This window comes from Halichoeres trimaculatus, unplaced genomic scaffold (assembly GCF_033239565.1).
Source record: "Halichoeres trimaculatus isolate MK-OKI-2021-1 unplaced genomic scaffold, fHalTri1.1 fHalTri1_scaffold_17, whole genome shotgun sequence".
NCBI lineage: Eukaryota > Metazoa > Chordata > Actinopteri > Labriformes > Labridae > Halichoeres > Halichoeres trimaculatus.
This window is the reverse complement of record NW_027437195.1, coordinates 21402417-21421285: the sequence shown is the minus strand read 5'-3', so window position 1 is coordinate 21421285 and position 18869 is coordinate 21402417. Positions and strand designations below refer to the sequence as shown.

The following is an 18869-nucleotide window of genomic DNA, read 5'->3' as shown; positions in this document are numbered from 1 at the left end:
TCAGCTCCTCGTGTTTGCTCTCATGTTTTATTTTTTTCTCTTCTAGGCTGAGAAGATGGTTCTGGCTGTTGGGGACTGTGTTCAGTTCAGAGAAGAGGTTCAGTCCACTTTGGATGATCTGGTTCAGGGACAGAAAGAGGCTCAGGCTGAGGTCACCAAAATCCTTGACTGTCCGACTGTCAGAGAAGCTCAGCAGCTACTTCTTGTTCACCAGGTACTGTCCAACATCGAAGGCAGATGTTTCATTAAGCGTTTATTGTGAATTATTAAAATACCAATTAACCCTTTGTACTGTATGTGATTCATATTCTATAGCAACTATTAAAACGCCTTAAGCTGAAGAGAAAGGACGTCCAGCAGCTGATCACCAGAGGCCAGCAGCTCCAGGCCGAGGAGGGTTTGGGGGAGACTCTGCAGCAGGACCTGCAAAGTTTGGAGAACACGCTCAGCAAAATGGAGCAGAACATGGACTCACAGGAGCAAAGCCTGGAGGTGAGGGGCGTCACCAACACTCTGATTTAAACGCATTTGGGTCGTTACTCTTTGTTTTGGATTAAATTAGTGTTTTTGTGATGTTTTTATACGAAGCAACAGACCGTACCGTAGTTCTTTCTCCTGGACAAATGTTCCCTGTGGGAAAAACACATCTCATTATCGTTCTTTCAGTTAATAAAAAACACTTCACAGTTGATTAAGTGAGCACTGGTGCTCTGAATATTTCGGTGTGGTGACAAATTTGGAATGAAGGGCAGATTTTATAACAGCCTTTCTTTGCAAAACATTAACAAAATGCCTTACATAGGTCTGCTTACTGTATTTGTAAGTTTATTTATCTCTTCTGTCTGTTTTTTCTACCCTGCTTTCTTATATTTCAACTATCCTTTTTATGGTTTGACATTGGCTTTGATTTTTTAATGTGTAATGTGTATGTCTTGAAATGTATAATATTGTAGTGATCAACCAATATTGTTTTTTTTAACAGCTAATACTGGTTCTGATAATTAGAGAGGAGATATGTTATGGAAATGTCCAAATCTCACAACATAAATTTAGCTAGCAGCATTTTTTAAACTGATATATTTCATGAAATAAAAAAAAAACACTGGATGATGCTGTAACTTTCAGATTTCAGAAAGTTAAAGATCAGATCTTCAGTTTCTTCCCTAAAAGAAGCAAAAAGCCGTAAATGATAACAGTAGAATTGTGAATATGGGAGATTCATGGAGAAGAAATTTGTACAAATGGAGCACAAAGGTGTCTTTTTAAAGTCTGCTGAAAGGACTTTCTTCTTCTTTCAGAAGCTAGTGATTCTGTGAGCCGTCCTTCATGCTCTCACTGCTGCTTTTATTTAACACTGACAGGTTGGAGACGGAAGTTTTGAAAAGAAATCTTAGTTGCTCTTTTATCAGCAAGCGATGAAGCCCTTTGGGGAGTCAAAGGTTTAAAGTGTGGTGCATACAAACAATCCTGGTGTTTCCAACTGTGCTGCAGACGCACTGATCTGCTGGCAGAATATAAACTACACTTCCCTCCTCACTGTGCTGAGTCATCACACTGCTGAAAAGACAAATCTGTTATCTGCATACTGTCTGATGTGGCACAAGCTGAAATGGTATTATGGACAGTAACAGTATGTAGAATAGAATAGAAAACACTTTATTTATCCCTGAGGGAAAATTCAGGAGGAGTCACAGCAGCAATCAAGAAAGCAAAAGTAAGAAAGTGTATAGAAAGTGCAAAAAGGTCCATAAGAAAATAGATGATGACAGCTTGTCCATCATTGTCCAGTCAGCCAGTCTCCACCTCCACAGGGTCTAGGACTTAGCGTTTTCTTTGGTGTCTGGTGTTAGCTCCGTTAGCCATGTCTGTGAATAGCATGATGCTACTCTGCCCTCTGGTATTCCCCCTGTTGCTGGGTTAGCATGACTAACTCGTCCATCTTATTGGAGATAGATCTAACATTCCCGATAACGATGAATGGAAGGACATGTCGATGATGTCCTCAACTCCTCCTTTTCCTCACCTTGTGGGGAAACATCAGGCATTGCACCAGTTAGCATTGACCTGCTACAGGCTGCTAACAGCTGAGTTCACATGTAAACAATGCAGCCATGGTTACATGTAGGATCTCCAGGCAAAAACAGGAGCAAAAATAGTTAAAATATCACTGAAGACAAAACCAGTTTGGTATCCATGACCAACAAATGAACCATACAAAGTAATGACCCACTCCAAATACAAAAATGACAAAAAAGAGACAAAAAATGACAAGAAACATACAAAGAAGTCAGAGCTGCTGCAACAGGCAGCCACAACCAACAGGGCATTGCATAGCAACTTTATTATCTACTTTAATAACTAAATTAACTACTATATTAACTATTATCAACTATATTATTATAAAACAGATCTTGTTCTGGGATTGCTGCAGTCAGAAGTGATAGTTTCTCTCTGCATTCAAACCATCAAAGTATTGATGTGTCAATCTGATTCTGAATGAAACGGATGTCATTATCTGTCCTCTCTAGGTCACACTGGCAGCTTGGCAGGAGTTTGACAGCCAGCAGGAGGCGGTGCTTGAGTTTACCAATAAAGCCAAATCGACAATGGAGAGAGACCTGAACTTCAGCAGTCCAGAGAGCCTGGCTGTTGAACTGGACCAGGCCAGAGTATGTAGAGTCTATCGGATTCTCAAACCTATAGCAGATGTTGATAAATATAAGACAAAATGAGACTTTCTACTCTTTTTTTTGTGTTATTATTAACAGGTTTTGTTGAAGCAGTGTGAAGCAGAAGCCTCACACATGAATACTTTGCTGAAGAGAACGACTGAAATCCAACTCGGTCCTAAAAACAAGACGCTGCTCTCACAGCAAGCTCGTTCCCTCAGCGAGCAGGTGGACAAAGTGGAGGCTGGGCTCAAAAAAGAGTGAGATGATGGATTTCTTTCTTTTAGCTTCTGATTAATACAGTTTATTTCCAAAAACAGAAACAAGAAAAAACTTGAAAATAAATCATAATCTTATTGTATTATTTTAAGCAGTGCCAAAAAGGCTTTCTAATCTATGTAATCTAAACGTTTGTGTTCTAGTGTCAAGACTTTGGAGGAAATGAAAAGTCAGTGGGACAAATTCGGAGCTGGATTTGAAGCCTTTTCGGTGTGGATATCTGAAAAAGAAAAGCAGCTGGATGCACTGAAGTCTTCCTCTCTTCCTCTTGAGCAACAGATCAGCACCATAAAGGTATGGGTCGTAAATCTGTGAGAGTCTCCTAACTTTAATCTTACTTAATCGATGAGGTTATTTAAGGTGTTTAAAAGCAGCAAAGACTGAAAATGGCAGGTTGCAACCATAGACTGTATAATTAATGGAGGTAGTCTTCCTGACGTCACCTGTCTTTTTTTCTGGACAAGCATTTGAAGCAGATCGGCTATCGCGGTCATATTGGAAGTGACAGGGGCTTCGCATACAGCTATAGGCTGCTTGTCAGTCATGTGAGCTAAGCTGTGCCTCTGATTTGTGATCGTGATCTGAATATCCTCTAAAATGCTGAGTTAGAAAAAAATTAAACCCCTGTACAGTGTGTGCTGTTAGTGAAATTAGCGATTCAGACAGAAGACGTATTTTTGGCTTGGTGTGTATGTTTCAAGCGGACACTTGAGGAACAGCAGATTTTTGCACTTGAGCATCGTCTCATATTCTCAGACCAGCGGTTTCTGCTTGGTTACAATTCTAGTGTTGATGCTAAAGAATAAGGTAGTTACACCTAAACTCATCTTACATCACTCTCCAGTTTCCTGCAAAGATCTGTAGTCCCCCACTTTCACTGACGAGTTCATAAAGCGCCCACGACTTTCCCAGAACTCCTCTCTTAACGGTTTTGCATCCCTCCCTGCGTCTCCAGGCTGTTGGTGCAGAGCTGAAGGAGCGAGCTGAGGTTCCCTCTCAGCTGGAGGCAGATTCCCAGGCTCTGGCCCAGTTCGTGTCTTCAGGGGAGGCGGCTCGCATCAAGGCCCGTCTGACCCAGATCGGCAGGTACTGGGAGGAACTGAAGGAGAGCGTGCAGCAGCTCGATAGACAGCTGGAGGAGAGCTCGTCTCATCAGCAGAAGTTTAAATTCAGCCTCGAGGAGGTAAAAAAATAATGAGTATCATGCAAACACACAGAGTAGTATTGAGAGAAGATACTTAAGGTTGAAATTTTATCACTCCAGATGCAAGCGTCTCTCAGTGAGCTCCACACAAAACTGGAACATCCTATCAAGTCCTGCACCTCGTCTTCAGAAACGTACAAAGCTCTCCAAAACCACATGGTGACTACCTGATTTTACCTCACACTGTGGTTTATTTCCCAGCTAACATATAATCCTCTGACAGTAACTGCTTTGTGCTTTTGCTCCACAGGACGTCAATCAGCATCTGGAGAAGCTGAAGGGAACCTTGCTGTCTCTGTCCGCTGCAGCTCGGAGACTCAGCGACAAAGAGAAAGCAGAGAGGACAGTGACAGAGCTCAACTGCAGCTACGACCGAAACGTTCAGATGGCGAAGGACAAACAGAGCACTCTGGAGAATCTGCTTTCTCTATGGCAAAAGTAAGAGCCAGTGCAGAGCAGGAGCTGAAAATGCTGACCAGATTTCACCAGACATTGTTTTGTTGATGTGTTTCAGGTATGAGAAACAGCGTTCAAACTTTGTTTCTTGCCTGGAGAGGAGCGAAGGAGCTTCCAAACCAGAGAGTCAGAGTCTGTCAGCTGATAAAGCCAAGCTCAGATCAGAGCTACAAGATTTGCAGGTAAATAAGCATATATTCTCATATCTTTTTCGAATGGGACACAGATTTTTGTGTTTATACATGAAGAGAAATAGTTGAGGATTTATCTATAAACACACATTTTTGCAGGCCCTGCACTCTGAGGTCCGGTCACTCGAGCCTGCGCACGCTGAACTGACGTCTTTGGGAACTTCCTTGTGTCCGACTGCACCAGAAGAGGGGGTGAAGCAGCTGAAAGACGAGCTGGAGACTCTGCAGAAGAGGCTGCGTGTTCAGAATGAAGTCCTTCCTCAAAGGTAAGATTAAACAGCACTTAATATTATGTTTGAGATGATCTGTTTTGGCATCAGAAGCAAAACTTTTTCATCTGTAGAGAAAATTCTTGAATGTATTCTGTAATAATTAGAGGTCAGTAAGGTCTTCTGTTGCTGGTTTGACTCAGTTTTCTGCCGTTTGACCCTCAGAATCAAGGACCTTCAGAGCCACCTGTCTCTGGTCGAGCAGTTCGACCAGGCCCTGCTAAAATTCTCCCAGTGGAGTGAAAACATGCTCTCTAACCTGCACTCAGCCTCTCAGATCAACATCAGCAATCTGCAGCCTGCCACCGCACAAGTAAAGGTGAGAAAAGTAGAGAAGCATTGTATTTTAATGAATCGCATTAAGAGCAACATGTAATCACTGATCATTCACCTTTGACAGGAGACACAGGTGGCCCTGCAGAAGCAGTCAGGAGTGAAACAGAGTTTGGAGCAGCAGGCAGAGAAGCTCTGTAAGTTCTGTGAACCTGCCGATGCCCAGCTCCTCCGCAGCAGAGCGGACAGCTGTCTGCAGCCCTACCTGGAGGCTCAGCACACGGCAGAGCTCCAGCTCGAGTGTCTGGAAAGGCTTGAAGCTTTCCTGCAGACCCACAGTGTGGCTGCGGGGGTGTTGCGGGGTCTGAAGCAGACTGTGGAGAGCGCAGGGAGCTGGGACCGGGGGAAAGTAGAGGAGCTGCAGCAGGAGCTGGCCACCATCGTCCCTGACATCACCCAGCTTGAGACTCTTGCCGTCAACTTAGACAGCAGCCTTTGCAAAAGCCATCTCCACATCGGCGCCGAGGAAGGTTCTAGAAAGTCCTGTCGCATGCTGGCGGATTCCCTCAGTGCGGAGCTGGACGCTGTGAGGAACCTGCTTGGTACTAAACAGAGCGAAGCTGAGGCTCTGGGAGCTCTGTGGACGTCTTTTAGACAACGGAAAGAACAGCTGCTCAAAGCTGTGGAGGACATCGAGGAGAAAGCCGACCACCAGAGCTTCAAAGAGCCCAGCCTGCACGCACTGCAGCAGAGGTAAAACCATGTTAATAACCTTCCGTACAGCTTAAGTTTCAAACTGGGCTACCATTGAAAACAAGGATTTCACTGGCATCTTATTTCTGTGTTTTTCAGACTCAGGTTCTTTAATCAGATGGAGGATGAGCTCCAGTCACACCAGCATGAGGAGCAGTGGCTGAGGGATAAAGGCAACCAGCTGGCCCAGAGAGATGCAGAGCTGGCCGGGGAGGTACTGAGGGAAATCAACCTGCTGGAGACCACGTGGGAAGACACCAAGAAGCTCATCACAGAGAGGTACTGAAGGAATGGAAGAAGGTTTTATATATTTCTTTATATTTTTTGGATGTTCAAACGTGCTCTTCCTTTCTGTCCTTTTTTTATTATTATTATTTTTGTTATCATTTATTTTATAGATATTTTCAAGATGCATGATAGTAACAGTAATTGTGCTTGTGAATTTTCATCTGTCCTTTTTTTTTACCTGCATCACTTTATTCAACAAGACCATAAACTACAATCTCAAAAATATTCAGAATTATTTCCAATAAATACAAGACAACAGAAATGTCTATCCTGATACAGTATCAGTGATGAGGTGAAGAGATGACTTGTACAGTTTTTATTTTTAACCCACATCCTTGCACTCCCTGAACCCCCTCTCCCAAACAAAAATTAGAAATTAAAAAAAAAAGAAAAGAAGAAGGACAAATGCAAATAAAACATAGAAAAAACGAAAAACAATAAAATATCAAAAAAGAAGGTTTTCTGAGACAGGAAGTAGCAAACTGTCCAAACTGGGACGCAACAATTCAGTCTTTACAGATCGAAATGAGTCCTAAAAAATGTTTTCAAGCACAATCCTGACAAGATTTTAATCTAATCTAATCTTACTTACATGTTTTTTTTTTCTCTGTCAGACAAGAGCAGTGCAACGTCCTTGTTGAGCTCATGAGAGAATATCAAACCCTGAAAACCTCCATCAGCAGCATCATTGAGAGCACTGAGCCTCTGGTCGAGATTACCTCTGTTTTAAAGGACTACGAGGAGACCAGGAGGTCTTTAACCAAGGTAAGAGTCCAAAAACTAGTATCTATATTCTGCAGTCCACCTTTTTTATTGTTTGTCATGATGCCTAACATGATTCTACATCTTTTCCTCTACTCCCAGCACGAGACGGTGAAAGTAGAGATGGCGAGCAAGCAGCATGAGCTGGACCAGTTTTCCAGTAAAGGAAAACAGCTGGTGGTTGAGCTGAAGAAGATCCCGGAGTGTGATGCCCAAATGCTGAAGAAGGACATGGAGACGCTGGTTGATCAGTGGCTGGATGTAAGTTAGAAGTTGCTAGAATTTAAGTAACCAGACAGTTTTTAACAAACAGGGAGACAAATTTCAGATACTGGAAAAAGTGTGACTTGTTCTGCCTCTCAGGTTTCTGAAAAGATAGACGACAACATAGAGCGTCTGAACCGGAGCTTAGCGCTGTGGGACGATGTGCGTAAAATCAGTGAGGACACCGAGAGCTGGACGAGCAGCTGTGTGATGGAGCTCAACGAGAGCCTGAACAACCTCAACGACAGTCAGAAAGTGTCTGCGAGGCTCTCCAAGCTGCAGGTGCAACCATGATGTCAATGTCATCACATGTTTTACCTGATGATGCTGTGATGATATTAAAGAAACAAAGAAAGCAGCCTTAAAAAATGTCTCATCACATTTCTTCTCTTATACATTCACAGGCAGAAATGGGCGAGAAGGAGCAGAAACTTGAAATCCTGCAGAATAAAATAGCAGAGCTGAAAAGTTGCAGTCAAAGTGAAGAGACCCCGGCCAAACTACAGGTGAACAAGAAACCAGTTTTTAACCCTTACATAAAATACAAATTGATCCTTCCTCCTCTTTTACAAATTTGTCAAATCTTTTCTCGTATCAGGTGCTGGAGAATGACCTCCGTAAAAAGATCAGCAACACCAAGAAGCTTCATGAGCAGGCCAGAGGAAACCTCATGGACTTCACCTCTCAAAGAAAACAGCTGGAGGACTACATCTCCCAGATGTCAGCTTGGCTAAAAAGTATGGAGGACTCTCTGGTTTCCTCCCCGACTGGATCAGATCCTGAAGACATCTGCAGAGTGAAGGTGGAGTACAGCTCTTGTATCAATACAAACTCCACTTTGTTTAAAAAATTGGAGAAAAGATTGTAAAAAGCTCAAGAATCGACTTTGTTCAACATGTTTTGAAGGATCTCCAGAAAGAGCTGCAGAATCAGCAGGGGAGCATCGACACCACCAGAGAGAGCCTCAACACCCTGTGCCGGAAGTATCCGTCGGAGGAGCTGGCTGGTTTGGGTTCGGCTCTGACGGATCTCATCAAAACCTACGAGTCTGTGAACCAGCTTTCTGCCAGGACACTGGTGTCTCTGCAGAACTGTCTTCAGCACCAGTTCAACGGTGAGGAAGGAGAAGAAAGTATTCAAACTGAAATGTAGTTTTACAAAGCAGTGACTGAAAGGAGGCTAGCTGTGTTTTGAAAAACTTCATACCTTGAAAGGAGACAGCTGAGGGTGCATTAGATCAAAAACTTGAATCCGTCTCTCTTGATTCTCTTAAAAAATCTACTCTTGGTATTGATTTGCTGTTTGTCTTTCTTCTCAGATCTAGTTCAGGAGTTTCATCGTTGGCTGTCAGAGCAGAGGGAGATTGTGAAGGAATGCTCTGATCGATCTGGAGACACACAAATCGTCGAACGCAAACTACAGAAGCTGAAGGTAAAACCAAGCTTTGTTAAATGTTGATATGTGAATGTGGCCAAAGAGAATAGAACAGAAAATACTTTATTTATCCCAGCAGCAATCAAGAAAACGAAAGTAAGAAAGTGTATAGAAAGTGCAAAAAGGTCCATAAGAAAATAGATGATGACAGCTTGTCCATCATTGTCCAGTTCAGCCAGCCTCCACCTCCACAGGGTCCAGGACTGAGCTTCTTCAGCAGTGTTCAGTCTCTGGTTCCTGGATCCTATCTGCTCACAGCAAGTGAAGTCCTTCCAATGTGGCGTTGGTGTCTGATGCTAGCTGAGTCAGCCATGTCTGTGAATAGCATGATGCTACTCTGCCTTCTGGTATTCCCTCTGTTGCTAGGTTAGCACGGCTAGCTCGTCCATCTAATTGGAGATAGATCTTACGTTCCCAGTAACGATGGATGGAAGGACAGGTTCATGTCATCACTTCTTAGCTCACACCTGAGAACCAGCACGTCATCCTCACCTCCTTTTCTTCACCTTGTGGGAAACATCAGGCCTTGCACCAGTTAGCATTGACATTCTACAGGCTGCTAACAGCTGAGTTCACATGTAAACAATGCAGCCATGGTTACATGTAGGATCTCCAGACAAACACAGGAGAAAAAGTAGTAAAAATATCACTGTAGACAAAACCAGTTTGGTGTCAATCACCAACAAATGAACCATACAAAGTAGTGACCCACTCCAAATACAAAGATGACGAAAAAGAGACAAAAAATAATTACAAGAAATGGACAAAGACAGAGCTGCTGCAACAGGCAGCCATAGCCAACAGGGCGGCTAGCAACGCCATAGCAAATGTGGAGTGTGTTCAGTCAGGAGTCATAAGGTAGAGGCTTTAAGGGATGTGGGTTTTTTATGCAGGGTGCCATGGATCGCGTGGAGGAGGGTGAGGTCCGTCTCACTCAAGTCTGTGAGGAAGGAGAGAAGCTTCTGCTCCATCTCCCCAAAGCCAGCGCCGGGCAGGTCCAGCAGCACCTCTCCTCCATCCAGCAGGACTGGGACAGTTTTGTGGAGCAGTGCAGACAGAACCAACAAATCCTGGAGGACAGTGCATCTCTCATGAAAGGGTAACTGATTAAAAAATCACTCCTTTAACCCCTGCGGTGAACTAATTCATTATTGACGTCGGTTTTTGGATTTCTTGCAGGTTTGAGGGACGCCTCAAGAAGCTGAGGTGGTGGTTGGAGCACATGGAGAAGAGACTTACCACAGACTTGCTGGAAACCAAGCAGAGAGGCCCTGAAAAGGCGGTGCTCGAGCAGGTGGAGGAATATCAGCAGGAGGTGCTCAAAGAGAGGTACAGCTGTGTGTGTTTTAAAAAGAAAACTGTTTTGATTTTACTGTCTCCTGTTGGATCGGTGATAACTCTCTCCAATGAAACATCAAAGCACTCTTTGAAGCTTCTTTAAATATTTAACTGCTTCTCATGCAGGGATTCGTTCGAGCGCCTGTGCCAGGAGGGACAGGCTCTGAATGAAGGTGGGCGAGGAGACGGCAGCGAGACACGCGTGTCGGCTCAGCTGCAGTCACAGCACCAGGCCTTGCTGAGGCGTGTGAGGGAGAGGCTGCGCAGCTGCCAGCTCACTTTGCAGGAGCAGCAGGCCTTTGAAGAGACACTGCAGACGACCTGGGGCTGGCTTAATGGAGTCCAGGAGCGCCTGGCTTCACTCAACAGCACAGTTGGAAATAAGGAGACTTTGGAGAAAAGACTTGGCCTCGTACAGGTCTGTAGACTACAGTTTAATGTGTCACACTGTGATCTTAGAGGTGACAATAATTCTGATGTTTTCATACACACAGGATATCCTGCTGATGAAGGGTGAAGGTGAGGTGAAGCTCAACATGACTGTAGGGAAAGGAGAGCAGGTACTAAAACACAACAGAATGGAGGGACAGGAGGCTATTTGCTCACAGCTACAGAACCTGAAAGACGCCTGGGCCAATATGCTGATGACTTCCATGAGCTGCCACAGGTGAGACTTGTGTTTTTATTCCCAAACATGGTCACATTAACTGTCCCTGTGATGGAGGTGAACTGCATTGATTCTGATTTCAGTCGTCTGGAGTGGACGGTGGCTCAGTGGACGAGCTTCCAGGAGAGTAAAAGTCAGCTGCAGCAGTGGATGGAGTCAGTGGAACAGGAAGTGGGAATGACTCTGCCTCAGCAGCCCGGCCTCAAAGAGAAGTCGGCGTTTCTGGAGCGCCTCAGGGCCATCCAGGCTGACGTGGACGCCCATGCTGCAGCGCTGTCACGCCTTAACGACAAAGCGGTGGAGATGCACGAAAAAACTGGAGACCAGACCTTTGGACCGGAGTCGAGGGCGGAGCTCAACGCACACTTTGCCGACATCTCAGCTGTTGTCAAGGTGAGATATCAGCAAAGGTGACCATGGATTGAGTTCCTGCACATGAATGTTTTGATCTTTCACTAAAAGAAATCAAAGCTTGTTTAAATAAATCCTATATTTTCTGTTCACCTTATGTTGTTCTTTCAGGGTAAAGTGCAGTCAATGCAAAACATCGTGTCTGAGCATGAGCAGTATTTGGATGCCCTGAGAGACTTCAATGATTGGTTGATTTCTGCTAAAGAGGAACTTCAACGCTGGTCAGATCTGTCCGGGGACTCTGTTTCCATTAAAAGAAAGCTCTCCAAAGTGCAGGTAACGGTTGAAACGATGCAGAAATCTGCCCCTGCTGGCTAAAGATGAAATTAATGCATGTTTTACTCAGTCTGCTATTTGCTACATTTGCTATTTTGCTTTTTATGTTTTCCCAGGAGTTGCTTGACTCTAAGCAGCGAGGCAGAGAGAGGCTGAACCGGGTCCAAAGATGTGGCGCAGTGGCAAGGGATCACACCGGCTCAGGGGGATACGAGGCCATGGAGCGAGAAGAAGCAGCCCTGGTCTCTTCGTGGGAACAGTGGGAACGTGGAGCACTGCAGACAAGGGCTAGTCTGGAGACTGCCCTGTCCCAGATAGCCAGCTCTGAACAAGAGTTCAACGGCCGCTCGGCACAGCTGGAGCAGGACCTGCGGGACCTCGGGCGCCAGCTGAAGGACTGGCGTCTGCGGCTGGCACAAGTGGAGGGGAAAAACGATGGAGAGGAGGCTGTTAAAGGCTGGCAGATAGCAAAGGTACATCTCAGCTGTGCTTCCCATCATAAACTGAAAACATGCAATGATTGAAGAAACAAATGCATGTGAAATGATAATTTAGATAAAGATTAAGAGCTGCTGAACTATTTTTATTGGCACAGGAAACTTTGGAGGAACTCGTAAAAGCCGAGCCGATGTCTGACAGTCTGAAAACTCAACTCAACGATCTGTGCCGATTCTCCAGAGACATGGGCACCCAGTCTGAGAGAGTGTCAGCTCTCATTAAGGAATACAACAGGTAGGTAATGTGTACGTGTGTTCAAAAAGAAAAAAAAAGCATCAACCAACTGATCTGTGAAGATATCACCAGAAATCTTACTTTTTTCTTTTGATTTGTTTGTTAGTCTGAGTCTCCAAGCCTCCAGGGAGTGCCAGAGCAAAGAGAAGCTTCTGGAACAAGGGTTTCGCTCCAGCTTCAGAGAGTTCCAGCAGTGGTTGGTCAACACTAAGATTAACACAGCCAAGTGCTTTGACGTACCTCAGAATCTCAGCGAGGCCTCGTCCAGTCTGCAGAAGATTCAGGTATGGATGGTATTTCAACAGTTTGTTTAAAAATATTCACATAAACTCTTTGTTTAGTTCCAATAAGTGCTGTCAGGCAATTAAAAAAAATCTAATTAATTACAGGACTTGTAACTAATTGATCTAATTAATAGCGCTTTAATTGCGCATCTGCTTGAGGTCCTCCAAATAAAGAATTTGAATTCTAGGACATTACAAAACTATAGTGCATGACTATTCAAATAAATACACAAAGAAGAGAAGATTTGTAAATCCACATTTTTTCAACTGGCAAATACTAAAATGTCTGTGTATGCTGCCATTGACGACTATAGACGTCAATTCCATAGCAACCGTTTATACAACCGTTAAACCGTCTACAGAAGTAAATTATTTTTTTCACGGAGGGGAGGCGGGGTCTGGCAGAGTTGTCAACCAAAATCATGCTCATAAACTACTGTGGGTGAGAGCGGTGCACTCTTTGGATGAGAGATCAGCATGGATATAAGGAGAAGATGTGAGGTGACAGAGACATAGCAAGACGCTGAGAGTCAGAAAAGTTCAGGCAGCTTACGCTCCAACTGAGGATGTGACGCGGTAGTTCAGAGATAAAGAGCGGCGTCATTGTGAGTAAGGACGACAGAGATCATGGAGAAGATCAAAGGATGGGGAGCCCGAGATGAACTGGATTAAAAAAAAGTACATTTTGTCTGTTTTTTGGATCAAAAACAGGAAGAGACAATCACATTACTTGGGTCTTGAAAGATCGTTCCAGATGCACTGAGTTAATTCCGTCAATTTTTTTAAAGCATCAATTTGTGGTGTATTTAATTAATCTCATTAACCGGTGGAAGTGACAGCCCTAGTTACGGTATTAAATAATTTTATGACTTGCTTTACTCTTATCTTCTCTCATCCTCTCTCATCATCTTTTCTCATCATTTCTCATCATTTTCTCTCACCAGGAGTTTCTGGGTGACAGGGAGCAGGGCCAGTCCAAGCTCAACGCTGTGGTTGTCAATGGTGAACTTGTCTCCACTGTCGCAGCTAAAGACAGAGTGGATGCAGTTCGCACTAAAATAAACACAGCCAAGGAGGACTGGAAAAATATAATGACTAACCTGCACAGCAGAGAGGCCGGTCTGCAAGTGAGTCCTTCTTTGCCAATCTGTAAAAACTCTATTGGGATATTTCAGATTAAGTCTCATTTTATCCTCTGTGTGTATCCTAGAACCTTTTATCTCAGATGAGAGACTTTGAGACAAGCGCCGAGCCTCTTCAGGAGTGTCTGAATGCCACTGAGCTGGCTGTACAGGAGAGCAGCACGAGGCTTCACGATCTCACCGCCAAAAAGCAAGAGCTTCACAAGTTACAGGTAATAAAACCCACAGAGCCTGGAACAACTCCACCCCACCCCCACATCCAGGACCAATCATCTTCAAACACAACAACCACTCAGTGCTTTAGTGCCAACATGACTAGGCCTGGCAGGAAATCAACGTTTTAGCTCTTTAACTGTGTTTTTGCTTCGCTATTACCCTTTGAAAAGAAGTCCAACAGCTGAAGCTAACAGCCATTTGTCTACTTCTGTCATCTTTCTGCTTCTCTGCTGTTCTCATATGTCATTTTAACTGTTCAGTGTACAATTATACTTGTATTAAGTGTCTTTTAATTGTTTATAACTGTCTTCTTTGATTGCACGTTATGACCAACAACAGCTTTGCAGTAACACCAGCCAGACGTCGCATTCTTCCTTTTTGCCATGTCGCCATCTCTAACCCCTCAGTCTCTGTGTCTGAGTTTAACTGTCTGATATCTGTGTCAGCTCGCATGCCTCTTTGATAACCTGCTTGTGCTCTTCCAGTCTGTGCTTGAGGAGTTAGCCTCTCACGAGATTCAGCTGAACAAGCTGAAAGAAAAGGCCCAGCTGCTGTGGGATGAACATGCGGCCGGCAAGGGTTTTGTGCACCGCGTGTCGCAGCTCTCTGCTCAGTACCTAGCTTTAACCAACCTGACCAAGGTACAGTAATGCCTCCCAATCTGCCTTTGCACCAGAGCTTTTCTAGGGGTAGAGCTTGAGAGGAAGCGGCGGCACTAGACTGGATCGAGCTCTGACTTAATATTGTACAGATTATAAACAGTGAAGGTACTAATTTACCGTGATGAAACACTAATTTATTTCTTTTGTTACTGTCAGTCTCACAAAGATGATACATAAATTAATATCCTTTTTATTTTCTACTAAATCTGTAGTCTGTAAAGCTCATTTAGCAGAGCCTCCTGTGGATTCAGTTTCTGAAGCATTTTGAGGTAAATTTTGTGCTTCGCTTTGCCGTTTCGCAGGAGAAGGCCTCACGGATTGATCGAATAGCCACTGAGCACCAGCTTTTCTCCCAAGGCCTGAAAGAGCTGCAGAACTGGGTGGCTGACACAAGTCACATGCTGCAGAGTTACTGCGCCCCCACTGCAGACAAAAACGTTCTGGATAGCCGCATGATCAAATTGGAGGTAAAGGTGCTTTGTTGCGTTTACTTAGATCCAGCACCTTTAACACTCAGAAAAGAGAAAAAATAATTCACCTTTTTGTTTTTGTTTTTTGCCTCAGGCTTTGCTGACTGCTCGACAGGAGAAAGAGATCCAGCTGAAGATGCTCATCACAAGAGGAGAGTCCGTTCAAAGAAACACCTCAGCTGAAGGAGTGCCAGCCGTCCAGAAGCAAATACAGGATCTGAAAGATTCCTGGGACGCCCTGCTCTCTGCTTCCATCCAGTGCAAAAGGTTTGTTTGTTAGCAGGAGTAATGAGTCACAATTGCTGCAGGATAGTCGACTGACTTTGCCTTTCTTTGCTCTGAAAATCCAACAGCCAGCTGGAAGGTTCCCTGTCTCAGTGGACCAGTTACCAGGAAGACGTTCACCAGTTTGTGGCGTGGGTGGAGCGAGTAGAGGAGAGTCTCGATCCCACTGATAAACACTGCCCGGAGATGAGGGATAAAACTGCTAACCTGAGCAAAATAAAGGTACTTGACTCTTTCTGGATAAGTCACCGAACAGACTGTGGTTTTAAAAGTGATAATCAATAAGCAAGTGAGAAGCTCCAAAGCCACATGGGCTGTTAAGCTGCAGTGGATGTAAATATCGTCACAGGTTATTGATGGTATTACTTCTCCATTCTGTTTTAGCTGCTGTATGAGGAAGTGCTGAGCCACAGCAGCCTGCTGGAAACCATCACTGCAAAGAGCGTCAGCATCACAGAGAGCTTTGTCACTCAGCTGGAGCTTCAGGAACTGCAAGAGCGCTACAACACCATGAAAGACAATGCTATGGTAATTACAAGTGTGCAGAAATCAGTCCCAAAATCTGTTTATTATGTTTTTTCCAGCTTCCACGAAAACAGCACCTTAAACATTAGGGCTATTCTCACAATTCGATTCTATTACGATTTTTGGGGTGCCGGTGGTTCTTAGATGTTTACAATTTTTGTGATTTTTAGTTTGCTTTTTTAACACCAGAACATGTAAAAAAGTTGAATGATGAGGAAAGTGGTAACTTTTTCCCAATCCAGTCTATAAGCAAAGACTGAAGAAGAATTAAAATTTAAAAAGAAACCAAAACACATTTTTGACAAAGAATCTAGGGCAGGGTATCGCTAAAAACCTTACGATATGATTAGATTTTTTAGGTTGCGATTCGTTTTGATATTTTTTTGATTCGATTTGATTTGATTCAGTATAGATTTAATTGCTTCAATTATCGATTTTCATGCCCCATGTGAATATATGCGGTATGTCACCTCACGCTTTGGAGCAATAACACAACCCAAATGTCAGACTTTAAAGCTGAAGGATCTGGCTTTGTGCTGCATCCTTGGCTGCCATATTTTGTTGTTTGGTCTCCTGTGGCCCTCGTCCAAACAATGGGAATAACAGGCATACTCCCCCCATTTGCCAATAGATGAATCGATTCAGAGGATTTGCTGAATCGATATTGAATTGGGCAAGGCAATAATTTTGATGGATCGATTCATTGATATTTTTACCCACCCCTAAAAGAATCCCAATTTTGATATTGTCAAACAAAAGAATCCTGAAATATCAATTTTCATTTTTTCCTCCCTACCCTATTAAACATAATGTGTGGCAAAACTCTTGAAAACGCTCAGACATAACGATTTTCTATTTTCATTGCTCCCGCAGAGAGCGGTAGCTAACGCGGAGGAGCTGGTGAAAGCCCACCACGAGTATCAGCGGGGCCTCCATGCATTTGAGGACTGGTTGGAACAAGAAGAAGAGAAGCTTGGCTGCTACACACAACTGGAGGGGGATGTGGATATGCTAGAGGAGACTCTGCAAAAGCTGCAGGTTATAAACCAACAGAGGTTTTGTTTTGTAAATAGAAAGATGTTAAAATGCTGCTGCTCATGCTGATAATGTACCTCATTGTTACCACAGGAGCTGCAGCTGCACTGCACAGAAGGCCAGGCTCTGCTCAACACTCTGCTGGTCAGCCGAGAACTCGTCATCCCCTGGGGCCTGCCTCAGATCGAAGACAGGGCGCTGGAGACCCTGCAGCAGGAGTGGAGGATGTATCAGGCACGACTGGCCGACACGCGGTCTCAGCTCAACAGTGCACTGGCCAAACTCCGGCAGATGGAGCAAAAGTTTCAGCGTCTTGACAGCTGGCTAAAGGGCATGGAGACCAAAGCGCAACTGCGTAGCCACCGGCGGTCTGACCGGACTACGAAAGATGCCCAGCTCCAGCTGATAAAGGTTAGCCTCACATACAGAGATGCTTTAATTTTTAAGCAAATGAAAATGTTGCTTTTTTTTATATATATTATTATAACGCTGCTCCTCTGATCAGAGCTGGCAGGAAGAAGTGCTGGTGTATCAGGAGGAGATGGAGGGCCTCAGTGTTTTGGCTCAGCAGGTTCTGGACGAGACTCACATCAGCAGCCAGATCAGCAGCAGGGCCACCAAAATCACAGCACGCTACCATGTCCTCCTTCTGCAGTTACTGGTACCTTTTATTTAAACACAGCGTCTGTGTATGTGCACATCATTATTAAGATCCAATCAGCATTTCTCTTCCTTTATCCTGCAGGAGACAATCAAACAGCTCCAGGAAGAGGTGTCCTGCATCGAAGAGGCACAGTGTGTCTTCACCACCTTCTCAGACTGGCTGAGCACGGCTCAGAATAACTTCAGCACTGTGGCTATCACTGTCGACGCTGTGGACCGCTTTGCTATGGAGAGGAAGATGAAGAAACTAGAGGTATGATATCAAACCTGGAGCACATGTCATCTGTATTTTGATGTCTGCTGTGGTGTAAACTGAACACCATCACATGTACTCTTCAGGCTCTGCAGGCTGACATGGAGCAGGGTCACACCTACCTGAAGACGATGAGGGAGAAGACGGAGCGAGCCATGGCGTTCTTGGAGGAGCCCGAGGCGGAGCAGCTGAAGGAGGAGGTGGACACGCGCCTCTCTCAGCTCCAGGAGCTGATGGAAGCTCTGCGCGCCGAGCACAGCTCTCTGGAGAAATGCATCTCACTTTCCAAAGACTTTATGGACAAATACAAGGGCCAGGCTCAGTGGGTGAAGGAGACCAAGAACCTTTTAGCATCAAATGTGGAGCCTAAAGCTGAGCTCTACCAGAAGAAGGCTCAGCTAGCAAAGTACAAGGTAACTTAACAACATCAATGTTTCTTCACAATAAAACTAGAGCAGAGAAACTGACGGATGCTGTTTGCAATGCTTGTTTTCATGTGCAGACCATTCAGCAGACAGTGCAGTCTCATGAGTCAGCAGTGAAGTCTGTCTTTGAGAAAGGAGAGGCTCTGCTGGACATCGTCCACGACGCAACTATCAGTGAAAACATGAAGAAGCTCCAGGCTGATTATCAGGATCTCTGCTTAGCTGCCAAGGTATGGACTCAATGGAGATGTTTCTTCTGAAGTAAAAATTTATTACATTATTAGATACTGGGGCGTTATTAAATAATGTGGTGTTACAGGGTTAGTAAAGCAGAATGAGGAAGCTGATACAAGTGGATTTGTTTTATTACGACCAGTGTTGCCACAGTTACTTTGAAATAGTAATCTGATTACTTATTACTGATTACTCCTTTAAAAAGTAACTTAGTTACATTACAGACTACTTGATTTTGAAAGTAACAAAGTCATATTACAATTTACTTTATTATTTACTTTCAGCAGCTTCCGACAACAACTGCTGCGGCACGATTATGCGATGCAATTGAAATGAATATTAATATGAGTCTACATGTTTTGTTTTAAAGCAGGGGTCTCAAACTCGCGCCATGGAGGGCCAAGAGGCT

The 18869-nt window shown here is 44.2% G+C and overlaps 1 protein-coding gene across 11 annotated transcripts in view; it reads left to right on the top strand.

Moving 5' to 3' along the window:
- The window catches only part of syne1b (spectrin repeat containing, nuclear envelope 1b), a 97125-nt gene that overhangs the window by 33262 nt on the left and 44994 nt on the right, over positions 1 to 18869 (top strand). For 10 of the 11 annotated variants that reach the window (XM_074691663.1, XM_074691673.1, XM_074691664.1 and 7 more), the window contains 42 exons: positions 47 to 214; positions 316 to 492; positions 2529 to 2669; positions 2769 to 2929; positions 3092 to 3242; positions 3904 to 4131; positions 4213 to 4311; positions 4403 to 4590; positions 4667 to 4790; positions 4899 to 5065; positions 5234 to 5387; positions 5469 to 6094; positions 6194 to 6373; positions 6997 to 7147; positions 7247 to 7405; positions 7508 to 7690; positions 7813 to 7914; positions 8007 to 8210; positions 8315 to 8522; positions 8727 to 8839; positions 9736 to 9941; positions 10022 to 10171; positions 10307 to 10598; positions 10675 to 10847; positions 10931 to 11240; positions 11370 to 11534; positions 11651 to 12007; positions 12130 to 12266; positions 12373 to 12550; positions 13495 to 13677; positions 13761 to 13904; positions 14394 to 14549; positions 14873 to 15037; positions 15135 to 15307; positions 15394 to 15547; positions 15710 to 15853; positions 16724 to 16888; positions 16979 to 17296; positions 17391 to 17546; positions 17631 to 17801; positions 17888 to 18214; positions 18304 to 18456. In XM_074691663.1, the coding sequence (XP_074547764.1) occupies positions 47 to 214; positions 316 to 492; positions 2529 to 2669; positions 2769 to 2929; positions 3092 to 3242; positions 3904 to 4131; positions 4213 to 4311; positions 4403 to 4590; positions 4667 to 4790; positions 4899 to 5065; positions 5234 to 5387; positions 5469 to 6094; positions 6194 to 6373; positions 6997 to 7147; positions 7247 to 7405; positions 7508 to 7690; positions 7813 to 7914; positions 8007 to 8210; positions 8315 to 8522; positions 8727 to 8839; positions 9736 to 9941; positions 10022 to 10171; positions 10307 to 10598; positions 10675 to 10847; positions 10931 to 11240; positions 11370 to 11534; positions 11651 to 12007; positions 12130 to 12266; positions 12373 to 12550; positions 13495 to 13677; positions 13761 to 13904; positions 14394 to 14549; positions 14873 to 15037; positions 15135 to 15307; positions 15394 to 15547; positions 15710 to 15853; positions 16724 to 16888; positions 16979 to 17296; positions 17391 to 17546; positions 17631 to 17801; positions 17888 to 18214; positions 18304 to 18456 (8061 nt within the window). The remainder of the gene's footprint in view (positions 1 to 46; positions 215 to 315; positions 493 to 2528; positions 2670 to 2768; positions 2930 to 3091; positions 3243 to 3903; positions 4132 to 4212; positions 4312 to 4402; positions 4591 to 4666; positions 4791 to 4898; positions 5066 to 5233; positions 5388 to 5468; positions 6095 to 6193; positions 6374 to 6996; positions 7148 to 7246; positions 7406 to 7507; positions 7691 to 7812; positions 7915 to 8006; positions 8211 to 8314; positions 8523 to 8726; positions 8840 to 9735; positions 9942 to 10021; positions 10172 to 10306; positions 10599 to 10674; positions 10848 to 10930; positions 11241 to 11369; positions 11535 to 11650; positions 12008 to 12129; positions 12267 to 12372; positions 12551 to 13494; positions 13678 to 13760; positions 13905 to 14393; positions 14550 to 14872; positions 15038 to 15134; positions 15308 to 15393; positions 15548 to 15709; positions 15854 to 16723; positions 16889 to 16978; positions 17297 to 17390; positions 17547 to 17630; positions 17802 to 17887; positions 18215 to 18303; positions 18457 to 18869) is intronic. The other variant, XM_074691670.1, reaches the window with a different exon arrangement.